At 43.1% G+C, this 26,808-nt stretch overlaps 1 protein-coding gene across 3 annotated transcripts; it reads right to left on the bottom strand.

Moving 5' to 3' along the window:
* Window positions 1-1,472: 1,472 nt before the first annotated feature.
* LOC136436399 (sodium-dependent proline transporter-like) lies at window positions 1,473-26,788 on the bottom strand. Of its 3 annotated transcripts, none has more exons than XM_066430361.1 (14): window positions 26,590-26,788; window positions 11,149-11,314; window positions 10,728-10,859; window positions 10,197-10,425; window positions 9,556-9,715; window positions 8,595-8,729; window positions 7,513-7,616; window positions 6,869-6,993; window positions 6,468-6,580; window positions 5,870-6,001; window positions 4,972-5,071; window positions 4,628-4,728; window positions 4,078-4,245; window positions 1,473-3,488 (listed from the first exon to the last, which is right to left on the bottom strand). In XM_066430361.1, the coding sequence occupies exons 1-14, from the start codon at window positions 26,704-26,706 to the stop codon at window positions 3,222-3,224; spliced, it is 2,049 nt and encodes a 682-aa protein (XP_066286458.1). In that variant the 5' UTR covers window positions 26,707-26,788; the 3' UTR covers window positions 1,473-3,221. The 3 variants fall into 3 exon arrangements, with proteins under 3 accessions (XP_066286458.1, XP_066286459.1, XP_066286460.1); XM_066430362.1 differs by lacking the exon at window positions 26,590-26,788 and adding an exon at window positions 19,714-19,848; XM_066430363.1 differs by lacking the exon at window positions 26,590-26,788 and adding an exon at window positions 19,124-19,227.
* Between the last annotated feature and the right edge of the window lie 20 nt (window positions 26,789-26,808).

Genomic DNA, 26,808 nt, shown 5'->3' with positions numbered 1-26,808 from the left:
TGGCCGCGATTTCAATGAAATAGAAATCTTTGTCATCTTTATTGCATTATTACATGCAAACAACTAACAATGGTATATGATTGACCTAAATACAGGATATGAATACTTCAACATGTTCTGATGTTAACGTATCACTTACACTACTAGTTTTAAGATCTAAACATTCTTTGATTTATCTACCTATTTGTACACAGTAAGGGTTGTTTCTTTCTAGAATATATTGAAATGAAGAGAGGTAGGAGTGGCCACAATTTAAACATTTTAAATCTTAGTAGCCCCGGCCCCTCCCCCGACCTCTGCTTGGAGAATATACTGCCTAGTGGCCTAGTGCCTTCCCACTAATACTCCAGTCCAGAGGGTAGCCTGGAATCCAGACCTATTATAGCTCCCGAGTGGAGCTACAATAGGTCTGGATTCCAGGCTATCCAGAGGGCGGGGATGGTAAATTAGCCTGGAATCTAAGCTTGCTAGCAGTTCCAAACACTAGATTAGCATGTATGTATGTGTGTATGTATGTATGTATATGTATGTAGCTCACCCAATGACGCAAAAATTACCATAATTTGAAACATGTATTATTTCTTTAATTATAAAAACTCTCAACTTGAAATTTTCTTTCTGCGCAGATGATTTTAGAAGTTATGCTTTCTGCGAGGTCAAACAAGCATCGAACGTTTGACAGGTTACTAAGTAGACCAGGCGGTCTATGGTGCATCTCAGAGCTGTAAGAGAAAAACAACTCGCGTCACCCCCGCTTTGATTAATCATGCAACAAGTGTCGTCATTGGTACGCCCACACCAGGACCTGGATCTACAGTTACCAAAGATTTAATTTGAGAACGACTACCGTGGGCGTTTTTTGTTTGATTCAGGTTGGCAATAACAGGGGATAGTCTGATATTGCAAATGTCTCTCCCAAAATATCTATTTCATCACTGGATAGCAAGTATTCAATACGCCCTTTATGACCGGGGAAATGTCATAAACATCGCAGTTCTGTATTCCAAACATATAATTCACTGCCTTGAGTTTATCATGGGTGACTATTAATGTAGAACACACCAAAAAGATGGGTGTACGTTACAATGACTGTTGAAAGAATAAGGATATCTTGAAACGGTCCAGGTCGGAAATGAATTACAAAAGTTATGTGACCTTCTCCTGACGTCATCAGTGATAGAGTGACGCACTTTGCTCTATGTATGGGCGGATTAGTTTTTGCGGGTGATAAAGAATTCATTCGGGAATATGAGTGTCCATCAATCAGATCGTTAATTGAGTGAATTACGTGTTGCAGAGGTTGTTGTTGAAACTGTTGCAAGGGTGTGTGGAAAAGTTGTTTGATGTAGCCACCTAGCGAGTAAAATCAAACTGCAGGTGTAAAGCTCTTTTATAAAACCCAACCGAGCTGACACACTATCATGTGCAATGGAATCGACAATCACATCTCAGGAAGACGATCAAAAACCAACTCAGTTCTCACTGAATTTTATTCTTTGGTATTGATAGCTAATACAATCTTTGCCTCCGGTATTATTTCTATCTTTGAATATAATACACCACACCTAAACTAATAAAACACACACTAATAGTATAGCCTGACAGTACAACAGCAAATTAACACCTAGAACAAGGTAGTACAAACAAAGATGAATAGAACTTCACCGTACTATGTACGAAAACAAAGAACTACTGATAATATATCTATCTTTATCCTCCTAACGTAGTGGTACCTGTTATCGTCCACTTTGGGTCATGTCAACATGCCGTTGTGTATCATGCAAAAGCCATTTCTCATAAGCAATAAGGAACGACATATGCATGATCCTTAGTCATGCCTCGATATTGTTGTTGTTTTGCTCTGTCCGTGCGTTTTAAAATGATGAAATTTTCAATCAATCGGACAATAATGGGTACCGCTACGTTAGTATTTACCGACAAGACTGGTTTGACATATACAAAATAATCATTTCAGACTTCCGTAATACCTGATCGTTTCAAACGCTAGTTATGTCCCAGTCACAATATTGTTTTTCGTGGAGAGGGGATTACTGTACATTGTGGAATGCAAATATATATATATAATATTCAGCTCCTTTGATCAGAAATATAAATTCTTGAAATATACCTTCTTTGCTTAAAAAGAACTGGTAGCATTCTTATATATTGGAAGCAACGAAAATGATTCTAAAATAAAGACTATCAATCCATTGACGGCTTTCTATGTCAATTCATAATTCAAGGTATGGGCTTTTGGATGTAATATGCTTTCAAGAATTGTTATGTATATGTTATTTCTCTTAAGGTAGAATCTTGCATAGTTTTAAAGACATGATTGTCGGTACATTGCTTATCAAACATTTCCAGTGTCTCAATGCTTGAGAAACGAGAATGCATTTTTTTCAGCCAGATTTTTCAATCAAACTATCCAAATGTACACGTACACAACACGAATATGAAACTAAGATAGAGCCCCATATATACAGATAAAATTGAATATTGTTCAACCATACTTCTTAAAGATTTTTGTGCAAATCCTACTTGCATATACTTGCAAGTATAACGTGTAATTTTAAACGTAACCTTGTTGTCCACGATACAATATTGTACTATGTATATTCACCCAAAATATGTCGTATACAATAATGCAATTGCAATGAACAGTTAAGTTCGATATGTCGTTTGGCCCGGGTATCAATTACATGGATATTTCACGCAAATCACATTGGGCTAGCTCGCTGTAAAGATTCTATGGCAAGGTGTGCCCATAGTGGTTCATCCATCGTGTTACGACGCTAAAGGGTAATCAGGTTTTGGTGGTGTCAAAAGTCAACGTTCGTATCTCTTTCTCAGCCACTCCTTTTACGCATGCCACTTGGTGTATGGATCCAGAAATATGCCAGGAGATGTAACTTACGTGGTAATACCAATTGTTTGGGGGTTAACCATATAGAAAATATACAAAGCTTCATACCTTTCTGGATTATGAAAAAAATCTAATACTTATACATAAACGTTATATCCATCGTATCAAAAATCTCTTCTCAAAGTTGGTTACCATTTTGTGCGCGCCACCTCGCATTTCATACAAATGACCTTGAAACAACACATCCATGACAACTCATTTGAAAAGTAGGCTCGTCCCATAAGCGTCGCCAAACAAAACATACATGCCGATCGTATCCACACACTTTTTCAAGGTCACGGACCTGCATCTTCATCTACAGCCTAGAGCTGTAGGAGGTATCGTTGATGGATCCGCCGTTGCGGATGGGGTCCTGTTGCAGACTCCGCGGATCGTACAGGGGGTAGCGGTTGATGCTCCGCGGGTCGTACAGCGGGGGCTGGTCGGTGCCGTTCTCCATGGTGCCCGGGTCGTAGATGGTGGCGGGGTTGTCGATGCCCTCGGTGCTCTTCCACTCCTTCTGCTCCTGGCTCATGATAGCCGGGCCCCACTTCTCATCGGGAGTGATGGCCTTCTTGAAACGCTGCAGTAAACGAGGTACAATAGAGAACACGTTTTAGTCCAGTGCTTTTGGACCGACCCTGACTGTCCATCACAATTAGCAGCTTGATAAAACCGATGATAGCATGGAAATTATCGGTTCGACCAATGAGAGACTGACAACATTTCGGTCAGATAGTTGCATTTTTATGTTTTCGTTTTGCATATCTACATTTTGACCAAAGTTATGGGATTGGTCCATAGTACACATCGTATCAAAGATTATTTGTTTTTCTTAATATCTCGTCAACTCATTGCGTGTACATTTGCATCACATCATAACTTTCTACATTATGGCGCTCGCATTCGTCATAGGTCGTCATACGATTTTGATTCGGAGAGATTTTCAAGCAGGCTGTGATACAACCAATCACCGACAAGGATCTAAGACAGCCTTTTCCGGCGTGAAGACACCTGGATTTTGTAGAACACATGCAGGGTTATCCCAAGAATCCCCCCCCCCCCAGTTTGCGGTCACACGGCAATCGTACGACGATCGCACGACGTATGTGACCATGCCCTGAGAGACAACGAAACAAAACTGTAACCGTTTAGAAGAGAGACGCCCTTACCTCGGTGAAAGATCCCTTGTTCTTAGCCACCACAATGATGCCGACGAGAGGAATCATCAGGATGGAAAAGAACGCCATGAGGAGACCCAGGGTCACGGCCCAATCGGGGTACGCGATGCCATTGTACACCACAGGGGAGTACTGGACCAGCGAGAAGATGAAGATGAACTGTGTGGGGAGACCATAAAAATTTGTATTAGCAGAAATTCGAAGATGAACTGTGTTGGGAGACCATGATAAACATTAGCAGAAATTCGCAAGAAAACGTCGACCACAAACTGTATTCACAGCAAATTCTACCAACTGTAGGATTATAATTTATGTAGAATGTAGAAAGGTTTATTGCTAAAACAACATAGCAGTTAGTACGTAGCAGCCAACTGGCTGAATTGCGTACTTGCTGTACGGGTCGCATTCAAAAACTAACTACATGTATTTACTGATTTCTTGCTGTATGCTTCTGCCACAATCAGGAAGCACAGGCGGAATCGAAACCAGACGTTCTGCTGCAGTGCTGTAGAAATCCGCTAGGGCACATAATGACACTTACCAACATCAGAGCCGGGGAGATGACCATCCAGCAGGCCTTGAAGTAGATGTTGGGCTCGTAGCCGATCATTTCCTTGATGTCTGCGCTGAAGCGCTTGATTCCTGTGACATTACAGAAATTAACGAATCACAATCAACGAATGGACTTCAGAATTAAAGATGTTGATATGAAATCAAAGGATTTCAATCGCTAAAATGATGCCCGCAGAGGATTGATTGATTGATTGATTGATTGATTGGTTGATTGATTGATTGATTGATTGGGTGAATGAATGAATGAATGAATGAATGAATGAATGAATGAATGAATGAATGAATGATACTAGTAACCGCCAAGGCGCTTACCGTAGACCCAGGAGATTCCAATGGCCATGATGAGCGCAGTGACGATGAGGCAGAATCCGGCACTGTACCAGTTCATCATCTCCAGCCAGAAGATGCCAGCCTATACACATGCCACATAGAACAAATAGATAAATAAATAAATAAACAATAAGTAAACAAGCAAACTCAATTTTTTTCAACATTATATGAGCCTACGAAACACCGTTTCATAATTTCGTCAAAGTGAGCAAGCCACGATCTGAGACGAAAAGTCAAACGTTGTTACGACCATAATGCACATCGTTGTCGAAGCTCACTGCCTTTCGATACTGGTAAATAGCCTCGATCACAGACTCCACTAGCCTGGAATCCATCCTATTTAGCTTCCGGCCGCTACCCTAGCTCCGCTGCGCTACCCAAGCTCCGCTGCCGGCCGGCAGCGGAGATTGGGTAGTGGACAGAAGCTAAATAGGATGGATTCCAGGCTAAGACTCCACCGGTCGTCTTTGCTTCAGCTACGTGCAGTTTTCTGATAGCTATCGCGGCAAATAATCAAAACCCGATAGCTACCAGGCAACCGCGAGTAGATAAAGATGGCAGGTGGAGTCTGCAAAAGGCAAACATACACAATTTGTCTTTGAGAATACGACACGAAAGAGCTTTGCTGCTACACTTTGCAGTGAATCGGGTACAACTCTAGCCTCCTTGCGGCTGTTTTCTTTTTCAAGGTTACCGTTTTTCTTATCTACTATTACACCTTTTTTCTTATTGCTGGTCGGGAAGAAATGTTAAAATGTAATAGTAAATAAGAAAACGGTAACTTGAAAAAGAAAACAGCCGAAAGGAGTCTGCGACGGAGGCTAGTACAACTCGCTATCAGAAGACGGTTAGATTCTGAAATTGTCCCGTGACGCGTTACCTGGGTGCACTGGGTGAGTCCGAGGAGGTACAGACAGATGCAGATTGCCAGCAGCACCCAGGTCTTGTGCTGTCGCAGCAGAGTCGGGAACTCGTCGGACAAGGCGGTCACGATGGTCTCCAACATCACGAACTGTGTGGGAACACAAATTGTTAGGGCTGTGGTGAAATTACATTGTGACAAATAATGCTGAACATTGTTAGATAGGCTAGCCTGGTACCATGGTACCATCCAACGATTAAGGAGGCTGCATGGATTCGAAATTTCAACTCCAGTCATGAACCGTGATGAGGGGGATATAGACACCTAGCTGCAGTGCGAAGCAAAACCAGTCAGCAGATTACCCCAGCCCCCAAGGAAGGTGCCAGATAGTCGGAACGAAACGTCGGCTAGGGGAAAACACTTGGTTGTACACAAAGAACAAATCCAGTGATTTACGATGATGATGAACTTTTTCACGATGGTGACATTGAAAGCAGAGGTAGGGTGAAGATCAGTTTAGTATTTCTCTGTCTATCCCGTAGCATGCAATACAAACGAAACGACTTGAAGCCTAGTGCCTGATCTTTACATATGCCACTATTAAGAGCTGACGTACCTGACTGTCCAGCCCAAGGGTCAGAAGCATGAAGAAGAACAGGATTGACCACAGCGGTGATATCGGCATAAGGGTCAAGGCTTCAGGGTACGCGATGAAGGCCAGACCAGATCCTGTGTATGAAAAAGTTGTAACGATACATGATAAGTAGTATAGTAGGCAACCTTCTGTCTCGTAACATTGCGGAGGCTGTAAAGGCCGTGGGCAGTGCCGGTAGTGGTGATTTAAGTAATGAATGATCGGGTTGCTACAGTGGTAAGAGTATAGATACTATATCTTCAAATAATGGCTAGAGTTGGGTTGGATACGAAGTTTGGAAAGTTTTGAATGAAATAAATTTCGTATGCAGTCTGTCAAGTTACTTTTTTCGTTAGAGAGGGGAATGGCTGTTTTTTCCTTACCGCTGGCCACCACCTTCCCGACCGGCATCTTCAGCTCGTGGGCCATATACCCGATGTAGGAGAAAATGGCGAAGCCGGCAAACACACTGGTTCCGCAGTTGGCAAGAGCGATGAGCACAGCATCCCTGCGGAACAGCACAACATTCACTGTTCGTTATCTTGTTCAAGACTACACCGGGAAGTTGTGATTACAAATAGCCATTTGGCTCGCCCCTGAGGCGTCGCCAAGGAAATTTGGATAGACATTATCTGTTTTTACGATTTGTGTGAAAATGCACGCATACAAGTGTAGGATGGACCACAACAGAAATTAGGTAAAAAGTACATACACGTGCACAATCATCACCGTGTCCCAATATCAAAGTTCTGGAAGAATTCATATAACTGTCTCCAATTTTTTTACAAGTCTTTCTGTGACTATATTTAATGTACGTAACGAGAGGAAGAATGTGATAAAATTCCCTCTAAGTGAGGGAAAGATACACAAACCACGTGTATTCACAACAAAGACTCTTACACAGAGTGGAAAGCTACGTCCCCGGATTGGACTCTGGGACCTAATGCGCATGTGCGGTTACTGAAGGCGGGAAATCTATGTATAGCTATTAGAGAAACAAAATGGTCTGCTTTTTAAGTGCTCGTACCTGTGACAGTTGTTATTGAACTTGTTGTAGCTGGACATGGCCAAGATTCCTCCGAAGGCCACTCCCAGGGAGTAAAAGATCTGGGACGCCGCATCGTACCAGACCTAGACGACCAAGAAAAGAAATCGACATAAATTTCAATATACATATATATATTAAGGCATCGTCGCATATCATCGTCTTCTCATGACGGACTAGCTGCTTGCATATGTCAAGCAACGGTTCTCGTGTAACGGCCTGCGGTCCGTCCTTAACTCGCTGTGTTAGCGCAGGCTAGTCAAGCCTTCATCAACCAACCACGTCGCCGTCTACGGTCAACAGGCAAGGTTGATTGGCTAGTATCTTTCCCTCCAATAACTGGAGGCCGAGTGTCTGATTGGCATTTAAAAGACGTCAAAATTCTAGTTCTTTCGACATCTTTTGTAGACTTGAAATAATTTTTTTCGGTAAGGATCTCGCGGGCAACACACGCGAATTTCGTCCTAAAGCCGGCGTCACAATTCATGCGAGCGTCGGCCGAATTTGTAGATCGCCCGAAGCTCGCCGAATTTCAAAATCGTCCGAGCGTCGACCGTATTTTTCATGAAAATCTCGGGTGATGTCCGTCGAACACTAATAACTGAAAATCCCCCATGAGATGGTACCATCTCTTGGACATGGACGAAGTCAGTATCGACTAACCGTGTAAAAGGCCAATATTTGGATCAACTTCGACTTCTAAAAGTCGCCTGAAGCCCACGTATTCGACAGGACGTCGGCCGTACTTCGGCCGAAAATGCACATTTGAAGCTCGCCAACACGTCGGCCGAGCTGAATTTCTTATTTGTGACGGGGGCTTAAGCAACATAACAATGGCTTGTTCCACCCCACTGATTTAAAGCAAATCAATCTAAAACATTATGGAAAATCATTGCGCAGTTAAAACCTATACAGGTAGTGACTAAGCTGATGGTGCTACTGATTGCCTTTTTATTGCACAATGGAGAAAGGAATTCCTGAGCCTTTTACGGGCTTTTGGTACACGTCTTGTGCTAGAGTACTATTTAGTGCCAGGGGTATACGAAGCTACTTTGATAACACACCTGCGAATCCCTAAGCCGATTGAAATCCGGCTTGATGTAGAAAATTATCCCTTCTCTGGCGCCGGGTAATATCGCTCCGCGGATGAGGAGGATGATCAGCACGATGTACGGGAACGTGGCCGTGAAGTACACCACCTGGGAACGAGACAAGGCATGTCATTTCTTACGTCACATCCGGTTTGTCGGCTTTAACAAACTTTTAACTGAAGCAGTGAGAATGGTAAAAGTAAACCTTTGCAAGTAGCCAGTGGTAGTGCAATATACACTTGGCTTCGCCACGGCTCGCGCTTTAAGCCCTAAAGCACACCAGGTCACCCCTACTCTTCTCGATAAATGTGTTGGGTTTGACGCTTGAGGCTAACGCCTGAAGCTTTTTCGTACACGGGGCCGTCGGCTTTACGTCACAATCCGAAATGAAGCAGTAGCCAACGTATTAGTGAGTGAGTGAGTGAGTGAGTGAGTGAGTGAGTGAGTGAGTGAGTGAGTGAGTGAGTGAGTGAGTGAGTGAGTGAGTGAGTGAGTGAGTGAGTGAGTGAGTGAGTGAGTGAAAGACCAGATTACTGTATATCCCTTTCTCACAATGAAGACCTTCGTGAATAGTTAAGTCGGGTTTGAAAGTCACTGAATAAAAATACTCTTTGTACACAGCCAACTTTTATTTCACCGACATTTCGGTGAACGCTTGTCATCTTCCTCGGGGCAATTCTGACCGGTTCACTTTGCAATGCAGCTTTAGGTGTCGCTGCTTACAAATGAGGTCCCAAAGTATTTACATATATACAGGTGCGGTGTCAAAATGCGGTCCCAAACGTAAGGTGCGGTTTTAAAATGCGGTCCCAAACGTAAAGGGGTATATTATGTACGTAATCTATTCATTCATTTATCCCTTACAAAATCATAACAAAGGATACAAAACAATCATAACAAATCAGGATACAAAAAAATACATAAGACCTCTTACCTTCCCCGAGGACTTGACTCCCTTGCACAGACAGGCGAACACGATGATCCAGGCGAGCAGCAGGACAAGCGCCAGCTCCCAGCTCATGGTGCCGGTGTGCTCGATCCCCCTGGCCGTGGAGTTGTTGCCCAAGTCCACGGAGTACTTCAGAACCCGCTCACTGAGGCAAGGGAGAACACCCGTCATCAATATGTTTTTTGTAGCGTTTGGATATATGTTTGTGGTTAAGCAACATGTTATAGGGCCCTGTCACACTTGTGCGTATACCCGTTACGTGTGAGTTGCGTATGGACAAAATTCAATACGCAGCCGTACGCGCAATAGTTTTGGAATTTTTCTATTATTTTGACGAATGTGTGACTCACGTTTCTTATTCATATGTTAGATGTGCCTCACACATACATAAAAATAATCGAAAAATATTTATAACGTATAACTTGCGTATATGCGTAATTTCGTTCATACCCCAAACTATCATGCCTACTGGGCCGTATTGTGCGTATGCCGGCGTACATAAAACTTAGACAAATCGATTGAGATGCGTGTGAGATGCGTATTGTGCGCAAGGTGGCGTATGAAAAAAATGTCAACGCGCAACTCACACGCAACGGCTATACGTGTGACAGAGGCTATACACTTACTGGAAGTACTCCTCGCTTGGACTAATCCTGGTGTAATTGTCTGTCTTGTTGGTCGCGTTGGCCACAGCAGAGGTCTCCACACAGTTGGGGGTGTTCCACCAGTTATCACAGGTGCGCCATGGCAGCATACTGGTGAAGGAGGCGAACATGTAGTACAGGGACCAGGCGATGATCATGTTGTAGTAGATGCACACCAAGCCGGAAATGATGCACATGGCAAAACCGATACCTGAAATATAACCAAAGAAAATCAGTACTGCAGTTTGTATACATTCCGCCGGATGGCGCTAACAGTCTGCTATGTCTTAGTTCATTCATCTGTAGCTTCCTACTGTGTACCATGCTGCGTGAAAGGAGAGACTAACGTCGCCGGCTATAGGGAGAGTATTTGACAGAGACGTTTAGCCACCATAAAGTTTCATTTGCAGGCGCAGTCATGGACTGACTTTCCAGACCAATTTTTCCTTTTTTTTTGCAGAAATTTACGACCCCTTGCCCCCGCAGGAGGGCCTGGTGGAGGCTAAGACTTACCCTTGAACAGAGGCAGGCATCTCCAGATGGTGACCGGGCCCAGACTAGCGTACTGTCCCAGGGCCAGCTCCATAAAGAACAGCGGCAGTCCAGCAAACGTCAACATGATGAGATAGGGGATAAGGAAGGCGCCTGTCGGATTCAAAAATAGAAGTGAGAACTTCGTTATGCAAATTTGCGAGATTTAAGACTTTAAGGTATGCAAATTACTTTTTCGCGACGCCTCATGAGTTATTACAACCGATAGTAGCCTATGAAGGTAATTACAACGATTCTTCGCGGAATCAAAATCAAACCAGGAACAATATGGCGCCGCGGCATGACGTCAAAATGCAAGATGGCGGCGCCCATGAACGTCAACCAAAACAGTATACTAGTAGGCTTTGCCATACTTGACACTTGTAATAGATCAACAACTGACCTCCACCGTTCTTGTAGCAGAGGTAGGGGAACCTCCAGACGTTTCCGAGTCCCACGCAGTACCCCAACATAGACAACATGAAGTCCATCTTGGCCCCCCACTGCTCCCTCTCCGGCTCCTCCGGCTCCGCGGGCCGGCCCTTCTCCTTCATCTCAACCTCCATCACCTGACATTTCATGGAAAAAGAAAGAATAAACGTCAAACCGTGAAAAAATAATTAGAAATCATCATTTTAAGCAACGGAACCGCCGTGCTTCTCAATTCGTCAGCGCTGCGTCAGTCAATCAGTTACCAACCAATCCCATCGCCGCTGACAATCAGGAAGCATCGTTATTGGCTGGCACTGTGACTTTCCCTCCATCAATAGGAGGGAGAGCATCTGATTGGCTGACGAGTGCTAACGCAGCGACAAGGACGAATCGTATATGAGAGGAAGCAAAAATGTGTTAGGGAAAAAGTGGCAAGTGCAAGGTGTTTTGTTGAAACTGCACATAAACAAACGCCAAATACAACAGCAGGAAATGAATTTAATCATTATGTGTGTTCGATGGCCATATGGATATGCTAATGACTTCCCAACTTCACATTTGACTCACTTGATACCCGTACTGTTTGAGTTAGTCATATCAAAACCTTACAAAGCATTACTATCAAAACATAAGCCCGGAATTAGAACGGTAAAAGAAATAGGTTTCGTTTCAAGACACAAACTGTAGTTTGTTATTGTTCTGTACATTCACGTACAAAGTAAATATTTAGACCACTGCAGAACCATCTAGTGTCGCGTGATGACGCCCCTTCTCCTTCCTCATTCTAGACATGAGGCAATGGTTAGTTGGCGAGAAAACGGGACAATTGAGGCAACGCTACGTTCTGCCTGCTAACATCTGCTTGGCAAAGAAGACTTCACGCGTTAGGGTGGATGAGGTCAGCAGTTTCCAAAGACGGGGCAGGTATTTTCAATGTTGCTGTTTGTTTCGCTTGGCCTTTCAAAACTAACCATCCGAAATGCACAGTCAGTCTCTGCATGAGTTGTTCTCAACAGATTAGATCGTACCAGTTGGCCTTGGTGGGCGGGGTGAAATCTTTATGAGCTTGCTTGTCAATCATCTGAAACCTGGGGATCGAGACACAAGACAAGAACCCCTGAAGCAACGCCGACACACTCGCCGCACAGGTATGCCGGCCCGTGACAGTCGGGCCCTAGAACCGGGGACCTCTGGGTCAGAGTGACTCATATAATTACACTCCCTCAGTGTCCGTGCCCTGAATTGTAAGGACATCTAAGAATGACCTTCACAGACAAGATAATGATTCAGTTGAAGTCTTTCACCGTCTTAAATGAGTAAGAAGAAGGTTAGGTCCAGCAAAAGAAAAACCCTGAGAACTTCAATCCAGACTCATTTCATGTCTTTCACCACCTTAAAATGACCCCGATAAACATTAGTTCTAGCTAAAGACCTATTTTTTTCTAACCTCGAGAAATACAAAGGAGTATTTGGAATTGTGAAACATTGCTTCTTCATATTTTGAAGTAACAAAAGAAAATCTTTGTTTTGTGTTCTGAAGATGATGATATGGAATTTTTTATTGGGGATATAAGCTGGCCGGAGATGACCTGAATGTATCTAATCATGTGGGTTAATTAGTGATGTCATGAAGAAGGTTCGATGCACTGATTGGAAGAATGCTATGGGACAATGCCGCTTCTTTGGAATGTGACCGTACCTTTTGTTGCTATGGTAACGGCCATTGACGTCATTGTTTCAGGACAATGGAAACCAATGAACCTTGGTGTGTTTTGTAGTCTGTGGTCTTTTCTCACGCTGAACTTAAAGTAACCATCATACCATGATCGTTATCTGTGTGAAGTCGCTGTCACACACAGCCGACCATGGCCTCAAAAAAGGCCCAAGACCATGGTTGGGAGTTAGTTGTAAGCTATGTAATCTGTTGTTGGGATTTGGTCCGGGAGGTTGCCTGCTAGTCTTTAAATATCGTCTGTGCCAACCGACTATGGGTTTTGATTTTTTTTAAAGTCAATCAAAGTCGGGAGAGCTTCCAACTCTGTTTGTATGCGATCGGGGAGCCAGCTAGAATATAATTGGTTTAAATCTTCGAACCCCGTGCCAACCTTGGTTGGGGAGTGGTCGGGAGCAAAGTCGTCGGAAGGTCTTTAATGTGTGACAGGGCCATAACATACATGGTTCTCTTGACGAAGTCTCCATTGACAGACTCCGTCGAGCTTTTCAGCTTTTTAAAAGTGCGCCCAGTTTTCCAATAATATCATATTTGTCTTTGTTTCTGTGTCGTGTTATGGTTATGATACTTATGAGACTTCCGCGAATTTTATTTCCAGTTTAAGTCCGTTTATAAAATCAACGGTATGAGGCTAAACAACTTACCATTTTCCTGGAGTTTGACACACAAAAGTTGTGCACGCTGACACAAAGAGCTAGCTCGAATGCAAGTGTCTTTCTAAATAAGTTAAGATCATATAGATTATTCAAAACTACTTATAATGAAGAAAAATATCTAAGTGATTCAAATATGAGGGTCAGGAATGCAGTCACAAGACTAAGAATCAGCTGCCACAAACTACATATTGAAACGGGAAGACATACCCGCACTCCTCTAGAACAACGATTATGTAAACATTGTACCTTGAATAGAGTAGAAGACGAATGTCATTTTGTGGTAGAATGTGTATTATATACCAAAGAAAGAAATGAACTGTATAAACTTGTAGAAAACCTATTTCCCTACTTCACACATTTAAGTACTGTTCAAAAATTCATATTTCTAATGCGACTAGACAAACCTCCCATTGAAAAACACGTCTGTTCTTTTATATCTACTATATCCGAAAAGCGAGGAGAAGTAGAATTTATTTGATGATAGTCATATTCTTTTGTATCCGTTAACTGTACTTGTATTATCTTTTGTTGTGACCTGTACTTAGCCAAGTGTGGCAGAAATGTGCAATAAAGGTCTTCATTCATTCTATACTACGGCGACACACCCAGTTGGAGGGTTATAAGTAACTTGTGCACTCTCTTCCTCTCTTATTTTTCTTCGCGTAAGAAGTAATTTGACACTTCCACCTGGCACACGTGTTTTTACCTGAAGAACCCACTTATGATATATGAGAGCATTTCCACAATGCTCTTCAGAAAACCTGTCCATTACGGTGATAGGATCCTTGCGCGCAGAAAACTTTTCTCACATGTACAAACTTATAAAGCCCCTATCGCACTGTCGATGAGCTTTTGCCGTATTTGTTGATCGTCAGGAGGTCGCCGAATCTCAAAATCACTCAAGAGTCGAGCGTGTTTTTTACCTGAAAATATACCCTGTCACATTGAACAGAGCTCAATAAACTGTGAACGTCGATCGATCCCTGAGAATCGCACGATGATCGAGCTAGAGAAACCGGGAATACTAGTACTGCCGAAAATGTCATTCATTCATTCATTCATTCATTCATTTATTCATTCATTCAGAGCTCGCAGACTCGTCGGCCGATCGACTTCACTTCGATGTATCCCCTATCCATACACGTGTATTAAATATTGTTATTTTCCTTTTATCCATTTTGTATTTATGCATGTCTTTATGTCTCTTTGTTGTATGTGTTAGGTAGAAGGCTTCAAATAAGCAATAGCTTCCTGCCTAATACTCTGCAAACATATACGAATAAAATAAATAAAATAATATGAAAATCTACGAAGATTCGTAATCCTTTTTGTTACTAGTAGCTAAGAGACATTATGAATGAAGATTTGACTCGATTGATAAAAAGAAAAAAAAGAAGCAGAAATTTTAACCATGCGTTGTGTTAACAACCAATGCTAAAAAATATACGTTCAAGCCATACCTCATAAAAATATATGTGTATGATATCTTACAAATTCTAACAGACTGTAAAAATATGTTGTCTCATCCCACAGTACGCAGTTCTTATGTACAGAAGATCGCTTCCCTAGAAGTTGTCATATGTTGTGTCATTACAATTGTTTAGAAAGGAAGCCGTCATTCTGTCGTTGATTGCCGCTGAACACGTTAATTTCGGTATCATATTTTGCTCAACAAGCACATTGAGAATTGCAGCGGCGTATTTTACGCCCCCCCCCCCCCCCAACACACACATTTTCTAGGCCTTGGTAGAGGGAGGGGCGACTAGATAGAAAATGTACAAAAGTCTAATAAACTAAACAACCAACAAAGAAAAACAAACAAATTAAAGAAAACAAACGGAAGATTTGACATGTACACCCCCATATCTTACAAGCTATCTCTAAAGAGGCACCAAAATCACTGGTCCAGTGAGCACAGCAACCCATGTAATACAACACTTCAAGAGGATTTGTGTGTCCAAGTACCTCATTTACTCTGTTGATTATGGTGACCATATGGCCAATCACAGGGGTGAATCATAGAGCATATAGACCTAATATTAGGGGCGGAAAAAACAGCCGTGTGTGTGACACCTGAGAAAAAATGTACAAAGGGACATTCACAAAGTTTTACGTAACACAAGCAGCCATTGCCCCCCTCCCACCTCATGTACAAGTAGTAGTAACCCCTATCTTAATTCACGGATGGTATGATGGGAAGAGGTACTAAGATAACGAAATACTAACAGCCTATTTACTGCTTGAGCCATGCTAATCCTTGTTCTGTTCAGTTGAATGGGCATATTGGATACACAACGATGGTGGGATGACTTTAAAAACAAATCTACAAGAAAAAGGCATAGCCATGATTTTCATTTATTTTCTGTGAAAAAAAAAATCAGTTCAAAGTAGGGCACTGGCGTGACAGACTGTTCCGTTTTGTTTCCTCACTCCCACCTGTTCCACCTGACCTGCTAGTTGCCAGGCAGGTAGCACGCATGTTCAGAATTGATGAGCCCGGATAGAATTTGTACAGTTACACCCCTTGCCTTGAAAGTCTGAAAAGGAAATTTGACCCCCCCCCCCCCCCCGTCCTCTCACTGTGTCACGGGTTTGTTAAGCCCTGTCAGAGCGTCTCGGAAAGACGCCACCATTTTGGACGACAAACGCACTAGCTGACATGCACAGTTTGGTCAGAAACTAGGCTGTGAAACTTGTGCAACAAGAACTATCCACGTTGATAGTGTGAAAATCCGTTCTTGACAAGTCTAGTCAGGCCTGGAAGAAAGACTGTACGCTTGTCTTGCTTTCTCCGACTCAGTGTCAGCAAACAAAGGGTCATGTTTGTGAGGGACTTTTCTTTCATCCACCTGCATGTGCCTCAGCTCAGTTTCCCGCCATTGCATCAGACGACAAGCTGAGAGAATTACTGGACGCTTGCCAGGTGGGCTGCCATTTTGAAAATCAAAAATCACACTGGCAATCTTATATATAAGCACTGTCCAAAAGTGTCCACAGTCCTTTGTGAGTGGACATACCAACTGACCACTGTCCCTAGAGACCCTCTCGTCACAGGCAACGGGCGGCATTGTTACCGACGCGACTGAGGGATTTTAAAAACAGTCTCTAAATTCTTCTTCTCATGTGAAACCGGTAGTACCTCAAAATACTCGCCATTCTTGCAGTGTTTCCTTTTGTGGAGGTCATTTCAATTGTAAATGAGGTCGAGAGGGACTTAAATGTCCCAGGCCGTGTTTTTTTACGAACAACGACAGGAAGAAAATGTTGACAGAGGGAAACACAGGTAGCCACAGGTAGCTGTATTGACTGCACAAGTACAACAGACATCAGCTTTTTTTCATGTCTGATTATGTTTAGACATTGGGTGTGTCATGACATGATTTAAAGGAATGCTAGGCAAACATCAACAAAGACCTTTTCTTCGGAACGCTTAAGAAGTGTCGCATTTCAGTGTCCAGTTTCTTGGCTACATTCTTTGTACGCGGGGCCGAAAATAGTGTCAAACTTTTTAGTTTCTTTAAAGAGAAAGATAACCAACCGAATCCCTGCACAGAATTGTAAGATAAAGTTAAGGACAAAGGACGGGGTAAAATTCGTCGTACAATCGTCGCACGATCGCAAGCGGAGGGCATTCTTGATTCTTGGGATGGTCGTGCATGTGTCGGTCAAAACTCAGTTACCTTGTTACAGAAAGGGCTGACTTAGATCCCTATCGGTGGGTTGTTCTGTCGCCACCTACTTGAAAGCATATGGCACCAAAATCGTACGACAACCCACGACGACTATGATCGCACCGCTACAAATGAAATGTGTTGTTTAACAATGTCATTCTCGGACATGGATTTGAGGTCTTTTGCAGTTAATGACGGTAAGATCTTGACCTCCAAGCTGGCTAGACAAAGAGAGAAGCAAACACACTAAACCGGCAAACAAACGACATGTATTAAGTACATTTACATGCTGCAAGTTGTATGAAAGATTTCATCTGCCCGATTGAGTTCAGGCATTTGCCGTGATTTTCACGGGAATTTGTTTCCTGTTTGGCGATTCGCCAGTGAAAGCGCGCACCTGACATATGAGATTGACGCAGGTGACATAAGAGAAGCAGGTATCAAACTATAGACCAATCAGAGGCCAAGGTCTCAAGAAAAACATGAACAAGAAAAACAACAACAAACACATTTGTCATAGCAACAAGTGCTACGTACTTCTGAGTGGTTTCATATTTCCACGGACCATGTTTAAGCTATGTTTTATGGTTATTTCCCTTGTACTGTAGATATTTTGCTGTTATTTCTAAAAGTCATCACAATTATTTGTACAAAAACAAAAACGTGTACACATTATTGAATATCTCCAAGTTACTACTGAAGACAACGATTTCTAAGATCGTCAACATGAACAAAAGATAGAAGCCTAATAACTGTACTTAAACTTTACAGCAATCGGAAATAATCACTGCTGTAATTGGCCTTTGCGAGAAATGGACCATAAATATTCCGATATAAACAAGTGTTTGGCGCGTTTTGTTAGGTTATTTTTGGGGAGGGGCATTTTTGTTTGATTCTGCACCGACTTTTATGTGTCTTATTTTTGCAGTGAACTCTTTTGTGGTTCAGTCTCTCTCGCGCTACAAGTAGAGCAGTGTAAGACTCTTGCTTGAGTTAAGACGTCTTAGTGACGCAGTCAAGCATGGACTCCGTGGATCCATTCAAGCGAAACCTAGCGAATGGTGAGTCTCAGCTTCAGGCTGAGAAAAAAAGCCTGAGATGCTTAAAGACACACCTGTAACTAGAAGAACAAGTTACCACAATATCTCCGTTGTGCTATCGTCTTCTCTACTATGAAAAACATGCACACTGTGTATTCAACAAGTAAGTTTGACGTGATTCTGCACAACATACAATTGTCTGTCTTTGATGTTGCTGAAGACTACGACAGTCCCCTAAATCAGAACATCCTTTCCAAGAGCCTTTTCAAAAAGTTTGTGGGAGAATTTGAAAGTGGCAGAACTGTCACCTAAACCTGTGTTCATACGCTGTTCACGTGAAACAAACGACGATTTCATGGTGGATTGGTTCAGATCGTGACACTCAAAAGGGGGGACACTCAAGATGGCGGCACACAAAAAGGCAGGTATACAGGAAGAAGCACGCAAGAATGCTTCAAGGTGTGTTGTTGTCTTATCCCGCGGCGGCCATTTTGTAAAGGCCCAAATCCGTTCTACCGTGGTTCAAAAGTACGCTCAAGCGTGAGGATGAGATTTAAACCGGTAATGTTTCGTCATACCGCACTAGCGATATGTTACGCAGTACTTTAGAGTCTGAGCAAGGATTAAGCATGTATAACAGCAAATAGAAGGTCAAACTATGAAAACATTCTCAACGAGGTCGCGGCCTTGCAACGTCCCTTACTTACCCCAATGTGTTAAAAACAAAGAAACTCCTCTACGACCCTCCACATAACTAGACGACCAAAGCAACGACTTCCGATTTCTTTCCTATCTGTGAATCCCCAAACACTTTATGTCTACTCCAAGACTGACTATATACACGTACCTTAAAGATCGCTGACGGCGTAAGTCTTCCAAATACAGGTAAGCGTGTGACACAAAGGTAAAGACGTGACCGCGTTGTCAGTTAGTTGTCAGAAACCATGAAAACCGGTCAGACTAGATCCTCCCGGCCTTAAAAGTGCGGAGCTAAAGGAACCGTTTGTTTACAACAAATCCGACGATCTCACGCTCGTTGCTTGTTGTCTTAAATACACACTTGTTAACCTACAGAAGTGGTAGCTACATGTTTACCTCTCAAACAAGCGGGCGAAACGTCAGGTTAGAACTATCTAGGGTGCTTTTACAGTTACACAGAAGCAAGTTTCTCGACTTCCATCTGTTTTGTTTTACCTTCAAGTCAGAGATACACGTAGATCAACGACCAAGGCACAGTGTGGCAGCTGTTTACCTCTCAAAAATACAAGTAAATCGTCAACAGAACAGTATGGGGTGGGGGGCGATTGGCAGTCAGAGAAACCCAACAACAAACTTTTCTCAACTAACACCTGTTTCTTTGTCTTTGAAATCCAGGCAGTTCGACGGCTTTTAGGCCAAGTTGTAACACATCCTCAAGAACTGACTGAATGTACTAACCGTTTGTGGAGCTTCAAGCTGACAGGAACACAAAAAAGACCTGCGTAGGAAGACTTAGCGAGAGCTGTAGTATGCTGGGCCCGCTGTTGTGTAGGTCCCACCGGGTGCTTATGGCGGGAGAGCGGCGGTGAATAGGACACTTGAATAGGCCGGCTATTGGGTTACACCGCTGACAGGTCACGTGACGACAGGTGAGCTCTCTTACAAAAGACGCCGGCTTTAGGTTTTGGGGTCATTTCTCTTGCTAGACTTAAAATATTTCTAGTGTGGAAACAAAGTATGAAAGAACATCGCGACCTTAACCGATCTATCAAAAAATAAGCTAGATGCACGCATAAGAATAATTTTTTTCTAAATATGATAGTTTAAACTATCATGATCACCCATGATAGTTTTAAACTATGGCGGTTATCTAACGTTTCACGTGGTCCAGAATTTGGGTTAGAACGACTGGTATGTATGAATAGCCACAGGTTTAAAATGAAACATAAATCATGTCAATTCCTATTGAAAAGGTAACATTCTTTTTGATGGGGTGTACGTTGGACTGAAAGGACAGCCTGAGATATAAAGTCACGCTCCAGTTTCCTCAGTGTTTAGTCAACATACTGAACTGAATTGTACCGCACGGTCTGTGACTCACATCGCATAACCATACACTCACACGGGGAAGGACCCCTACTCTTTTCGATAAGTTTGGTGGGATCTTTAACGTGCTTGAGGTGTGGCTCTCCTCAAAACGGGACCTCCAGCTTTATGTCCCATCCGAGAGGACGTCCCTAGCCGAAGCTATGTACTCATTTTCACCTGAGTCGAGTGAGGAAATAGGTGTTAAGTGCCTTTTACAAGAGCACAATATTGGGGCCTGCTAGGGGTACGAACCCAAAACTTTAAGATCCTAAGTCAACAACACTAACTGACAGGAACACAACATCACTGTCAGTGCTCTATTTGTACCGCCATGCAAACGTACCTCAAAACCAACTTCCCGATTGATTGATAACAAACTTCCTCCACGCCCATTTCTTGCATAGGATAAAGCAATTAACGGTCCAATTGTACGTGCAGTTCGCTCTGTATATACAACAAACGTAGTTCGTGTTGCAAGCAATACTCTAAATGGGGGGGGGGGTCTTGCAGCGTCGTGATCGCCTTGGGCAAAGAAGTTATAATCTATGGGCTCTTACACAATTCGAGGCCATACAATGTACGTCAGCAGTAAGTGGTGTCAGGTAGAGACTGGTACACGGTTCCTTCTTAGCTTGCCGGAGGGCTTACAATTGAGGAAGTGTCTGTTTTTGTAAAAACACGGCCAAAGTTTAACGTTGTTGTAAGTGTAAATCAAAACTACAAAATTGATCTCAAAACCACTGAACGGACTGAGAAAAAACGGCTGGCGACTGCGTGGTTGCCCCTTTCATACAAGAGGGTATTATCAATGTTAAGTTGAACGGGACTGTTTTAATGTGGTTTGTGACTAGAGACATATTTGGCTGCGGCAAGTAGTTGACTGGCTAGGTCTGATGACTATTTTTTTCATCATCGAAAAAATACAATTCGTCGCGGCCGTTTTTAGATATTATAACACTTAGGTTCGTCCTATATGAAGAAAGTTGTGATATCTTACACCTTTAGTCAACACTTATACAACATCATGCGTATGGATCCAAAGTATTTTATATTTGCTGTCTAAAGGGCTACCTAGTTTCTGGTGTGTTGTTGCTGTTCATGATCACGTTGTAGTGCCAAGTGGCACATAGTTCAGCAAGTTTCCTTGCTGTTTTTGTAGCAGGGTATATTTCTACAGGGATGGGTTGCCAGCCCTTCCCCTTTAACGTGCTCGAGGTACCTCTTCTAACACGGGACCCCCATTTTACGTCCCTTCCGAAAGACGGGTGCAGCCAACCAAGATGCCCTTCTCGTAATTGAACCAGGGTCTCCCAGTTATCAGCTGATTGGAACTAGGAGCCCAACTGTGAGGCTGCTACCAGTTGAGCTATAGGGACATCCCTTCGATTTCTGGTGTTCCTATCCCAAAAGACGATCTACTTTAGATTAACTAAAGTTCTTAAAATGGTTAACGTTGACTAAGAAGGGCACACAGTACCACTGGCAGTACAATATTTGTTCTTCCATGCAAAGACAACAAACAGGGGACATAAAAGCCTTAATGACACTCATGCTAACGTTGGCTATTTTGGAAACTATCCAGTAGTAAAGGAACATCGATCAAGTGAGTCAGCGGCAGCGCCTACTGTGGATCTGACAGGTACATTTGATAGCTTATTCACCGGACATGCGCAGGTATATTTGCCAAAGGGCGGGGTGTTTGTTCGGATACGGCTGGTGGACCACGCGGTCCCGGTCCAACTAACATCGCTCTAGAGAACCAACCGAGCAATGCTTTCGTAATCTCCAAGTAGATGTGTGGAGAGGGACCTGGGTTTGAGATCTATGTCATAAGCAAGGGTATGATTCTATGTTAAACATGAGAAATCTGCCAAGAAGGGACGGAGAAAGGTGATTCACAACATCTGCTTGAATCTCTTTTCCCTACCCAAGCCCTTCCCTTTTAGTCTTCCACTGCATGTCTTTCTGTTTCTCTTTCTCTCTTTCTCTGTCTCTGTCTCTCTGTTTCTCTTTCTCTCTCTCTCTACCCCTCTTTCTGTCTCTCTCTGTTGTCCTGTCTGTCTCTCTCTCTCTCTGTCTCTAGGTCTCTATCTCTCTGTCTGTCTGTCTGTCTCTCTGTCTCTCATTGACTTTCTGCCCGTCTCCCGATCAATATTTTTTCTCCAGCCCCGTTTCTTTGTGACAAATACAGGTGCATCTTTCTGCAAGGTTAACTTTTCGTTAGCAAAGTTTACAAAACATAATTACCAGTGTCTTGTGAATAACAAGTTGTAGGCCTTGATAACTCGATATGCTGAAGTATTCATATACATGTACTTGTATGTAGGTTAATCATTTTGTATACCATTGTTTGTTGTTTGCATGTGTAGTTGTACAAGACCTTACGAAAGTCGCTGTACTTTTCTTGTGTCAATAAAGATTTCTATGATGTAGGTCGATTTATTGCGCGCTGACGTCACAAGGATTACAAAAAAACACAAATACAATGGAAACTATATAACAAAAGGCACACAGACAGCACAATATTTTTGGAATTGGAATTGCAATTAAATATGGGGTAGGGGGCATTTTCTGAGCTCTTAGAATGAATCATACTTTACTGTTATGCTAGTATACCTTTCAAAGATTTTTCTTACTTAGGCTGATCTGCCTATGCTCCATGACTTGAACACGAGCTCATAAGTTATATCACACAACTGCTCAGTTCATGAACTCACAAACAAAACAATAGGAGCGAAAACATAATCATAAATCTTTCTCTAACGTAAGACTAGTAATAAACAAACAAGACGTTACAAAAAGCACTGGCCCAAGTGGAAATTTCCACCTACAACATCGAGTGCCCCTCCCCCTTTTGCAGTGACCGCATGCATTGTGTTTACACACATACTATAGATCATGCACTACAGGTATGTGGTATTTGGCAATTAAGAAGTTATGGCGCGTTGCCAAGTATGACAGAGTGGAAAGTTCCACTCGCCACGCTGTCCTTTTGTTGACAGCAACAACCTGCTTCAATGCACTCGAGCCTGTCTTTTGGCCAAGTCACAATACGTCGTGCGATCGTCGTACGATCCATGGAAAACTGAGGGCATTATCTTTGGGTGGGCCGACTACTCTCTCTTCGTAGCTGCGGGCTGAATTGCGAGGAGCGCCCACTTGGCGGGGCCAGATCGCAAGGGTCTGTAGCGACTACCATTCGGCGCGCAGGTGACCTCAATACGACAATTGCCCCATGTGCGGCCATAGGACTGTAGGTTTTGAACCACTCACACCGGGAAGGACCCCTACTCTTTTCGATAAGTGCGGTTGGATCTTTAACGTGCTCGAGGTGTGGCTCTCCTCAAACACGGGACCTCCATTTAACGTCCTATCCGAGGGACGTCCCTAACCGAAGCTAGGTACTCATTTACACCTGAATGAAGTGAGGAAAGTCCTGTAAAGTGCCTTTCCTAAGGGCTCACCGTCAACGGGACAAATCAGGGAACCCCGGATTCGAACTCAGTACCTCTGGGTTCTGGGGCAAAATACCCTGCCACTGCGCCACCGCGACGCCACATTCGTGGGATAGTCGTGTATGTGTCCGGCAAAATCCAGCTGTCCTGTTGCTGACAGGGCTGTCGTCTTAGATCCTAGCTTGTCGAGGGTTGGTTTTGTCAAACCTTGATTGAACGTGCTACAGGCATCAAAATCGTATGATGACCAACGACGAATGTAACCACAGCGTGACTACTAGTAAGTGAATTAAAAGCTCTCGCTCGGTCAAAGTGCTGCGCTCAAGCATTTCGCTAATAACAACTACACGCAGAATTTCAACCAATTTCTTTGTCGAACTTCGTGCGGTATACGTGCAGATATGAACTTGAAAGAAGAAAGAATACTAGTAGTTGACGTAGAAGTCCAGTACCAAAAAAGTTAGAGATCGGGTTGAGAAGTTGTCATCAGACTAAAAATAACAACAAAACAAAGGACTATCTCACATTCTTGTCCTTTTGTTTGAATGCAAGATCTTGGTTCAATACAGTGTCCTTGTCTAGAGCTACCTTGGCGTGACGTCATTCCCATGCCAATAAAAATGGGTGCGTCATTCTGGAGCAGCTCTCGAACAAAAGCCTATTGATATAGCCTGTGGCATTGCAAATTAATCTAAACAAACAAGTCAGCAAGAACAACAACACAATTTCATGACGTCAGAAAATCGCATCATATCTACTGATCTCTGAAGTCGTCGCTTGACTCACATATTCGCACATGAGGTCCACTCGGCCCGTTCCGACGACATCGACGGAAATAGCCGAAGGCCTTTCGGCACTCCCGAAGGTGACGTCACCAAATGCCGGGACACTCGATCGAGGACGACCATGATTTATTATAGACGATAGTCGCTGCAGCTTGGCATGAACAGCAGGGTGTATGACCTGTCAGCGGAACTGGGTACACACCCAATAATCATATCTAAACATGTCATGAACTGAATCAGGTCTATTAGAAGATTATAGACACTCAAAGTGGGTTCGTGCGGCGCAACGCAGGGTGTTCGGCCCAGAACCTAACAGTCCTGGGTTCGAATCCCCTGACGCCACCGATGTTGGGCCCTCGGGAAAGGCACTTAACACGACTTCAAGTCCTCACTCCACTCAGATGTTGAAATGGTCATATTGTTCTCTGTACGTGGCACTGTTGAAATAAGTTATGAAAAACTTGAGTGCAGTGCCACGTCGTCCTTGTCTGTCCAAAAGCGAAGTAAAAATAAAGTACGATAAACAGTTCTTTCGGATATGGACTAAACGGTCTTAACTAGTGGCAACAAATATGCAAGTGAGCCTACAGAGTATAACTACTAACAAAAGGGTATTCAGAACGAAGGAAGGTGTGTGTATTGTTGTAACCCGTTTTAACTAGTGGTAACGAAATATGCAAGTGAGCTATGTGGTATTACCACAATGTACTAACAAAAAGATATTCAGAACGAAGAAAGGGATGTGTATTTATTCTAGACGCTATTGTTTGGGGAAAATGTTGCTATTCAAGTTGTCGGTGGGTTTTGCTATGAAACTGAGGATTTTTTTTCAGTTCGTTGCTTTCCGACAATTTTCTGCACAATCGTATAGTTTCTTTGTCCAGTGTTGTCTTCTTGTGAGCGAGGAAGCGCTGTATTTGAATGCCACAGACCGCCGATAGCTAGATACTATTAGATATAGTCTCTATCAGACTAACTACACCGGCTATAGGGAAAATATTTGCCAGGGTTTCATTGGAATGCCACGCGGGCGAAATGTGATCTTCACCGTGGACTGACTCTACTGGATAATTATTCCTTTTTCTGCCGAATTCTACGATCCATACGCCCGTAGGAGGGCCTGATGGAGGCTAAGATAGATACATGTAGCGACAGAATGAGTATTTGAAAACACACTTGAACTTAACAAACGACGTCAGTCTCATGCGGAAACGTTGTCACATTCTTGCCCATGTAATTTTGTGTTGATAGCGTGACCTAGATTTGACGTAGAACGCACCATCGCAAAAAGACATACAGTGTACATGTACAATGTATTACCAGCAATACTTGTATACAGTACAATAATGCTAACTCATCACAATAAACTGGCATCGGATGGCATACAGTGTCGAATTTCATAACAAAGCATGTAAATCATATGTGCCTGGGTGTGGAATTCGGTGAGCTATTCGGCGACCTTTGTCCATTTACTGTATATTGAGAGAATACAAGTAGAATCTTGACTATCGTGAAACATAAAAAAGAAGATAAAATCGACCCAAACTCAGCCCCCGAGGAGTTACTACACCACGGGCTATGTTTAAGTCAAGTACTGAAGCGAAGATTGAATCTATACCGGGGTAGTAGCATACTCCGATGTGTGTTAACGCGCACATTTGTACACGGCGCGATTGTCACAAACATTCCGTGCCAGATACATATGTATCACAACAAAAGCTATCTCTTTTCCCCACACAAAAATGGCGGTCCAACAGTCTAAGCCAAACGGATATAGCCATAGATACAGTTGCCAGTACACGCGTTGCACATTCCCAGGGCATTCGTTTAAAACAAATTTATAATGACAACAAGTTCTGTAAACCTAGGGGTACGCTTTTAGCTCATGGTTGTCGACAAATTGACCAAACGAATAGTTGCTGCTGTGTACGCACCGACTGTCTCAACCAACGAGAAACCGGATACCTGTGTATTGTCGCCGTGTGAATTATTCTTCTCCTTCTTACCTTTCTATCTGTTGAAGTCATGGGACCGTGAGTCGATCTGACGTAAGGTTGTTTCTCCGGGATACCGTTTGAACGAAGCCCGTCGCCACTATGGTGGCTGGGGTTGTAGGTATACATGTCGTGGCGTGTGTTTCACACTCTCGGAGCGCCCAGTCAGTCAGAAGCCTTGAAATAACACTCCGGGCAAACCGTGATTGCGAGCTACTTGTGCTACAGGTA

The sequence above is a fragment of the Branchiostoma lanceolatum genome, chromosome 6 (assembly GCF_035083965.1).
Source record: "Branchiostoma lanceolatum isolate klBraLanc5 chromosome 6, klBraLanc5.hap2, whole genome shotgun sequence".
Classification (NCBI taxonomy): Eukaryota; Metazoa; Chordata; class Leptocardii; order Amphioxiformes; family Branchiostomatidae; genus Branchiostoma; species Branchiostoma lanceolatum.
The sequence above is the reverse complement of the archived record's forward strand: the minus strand, read 5'-3'. Positions and strand labels throughout refer to the sequence as shown.

Coding starts and splice junctions, on each gene's coding strand:
- LOC136436399 (XM_066430361.1), bottom strand. CDS start 26,706: ATGTATACCTACAACCCCAGCCACCATAGTGGCGACGGGCTTCGTTCA. Junction 6,581..6,868: donor CGGGAAGGTGGTGGCCAGCG/GTAAGGAAAAAA, acceptor TTTCATACACAG/GATCTGGTCTGGCCTTCATC. Junction 3,489..4,077: donor ACAAGGGATCTTTCACCGAG/GTAAGGGCGTCT, acceptor CGTTTACTGCAG/CGTTTCAAGAAGGCCATCAC.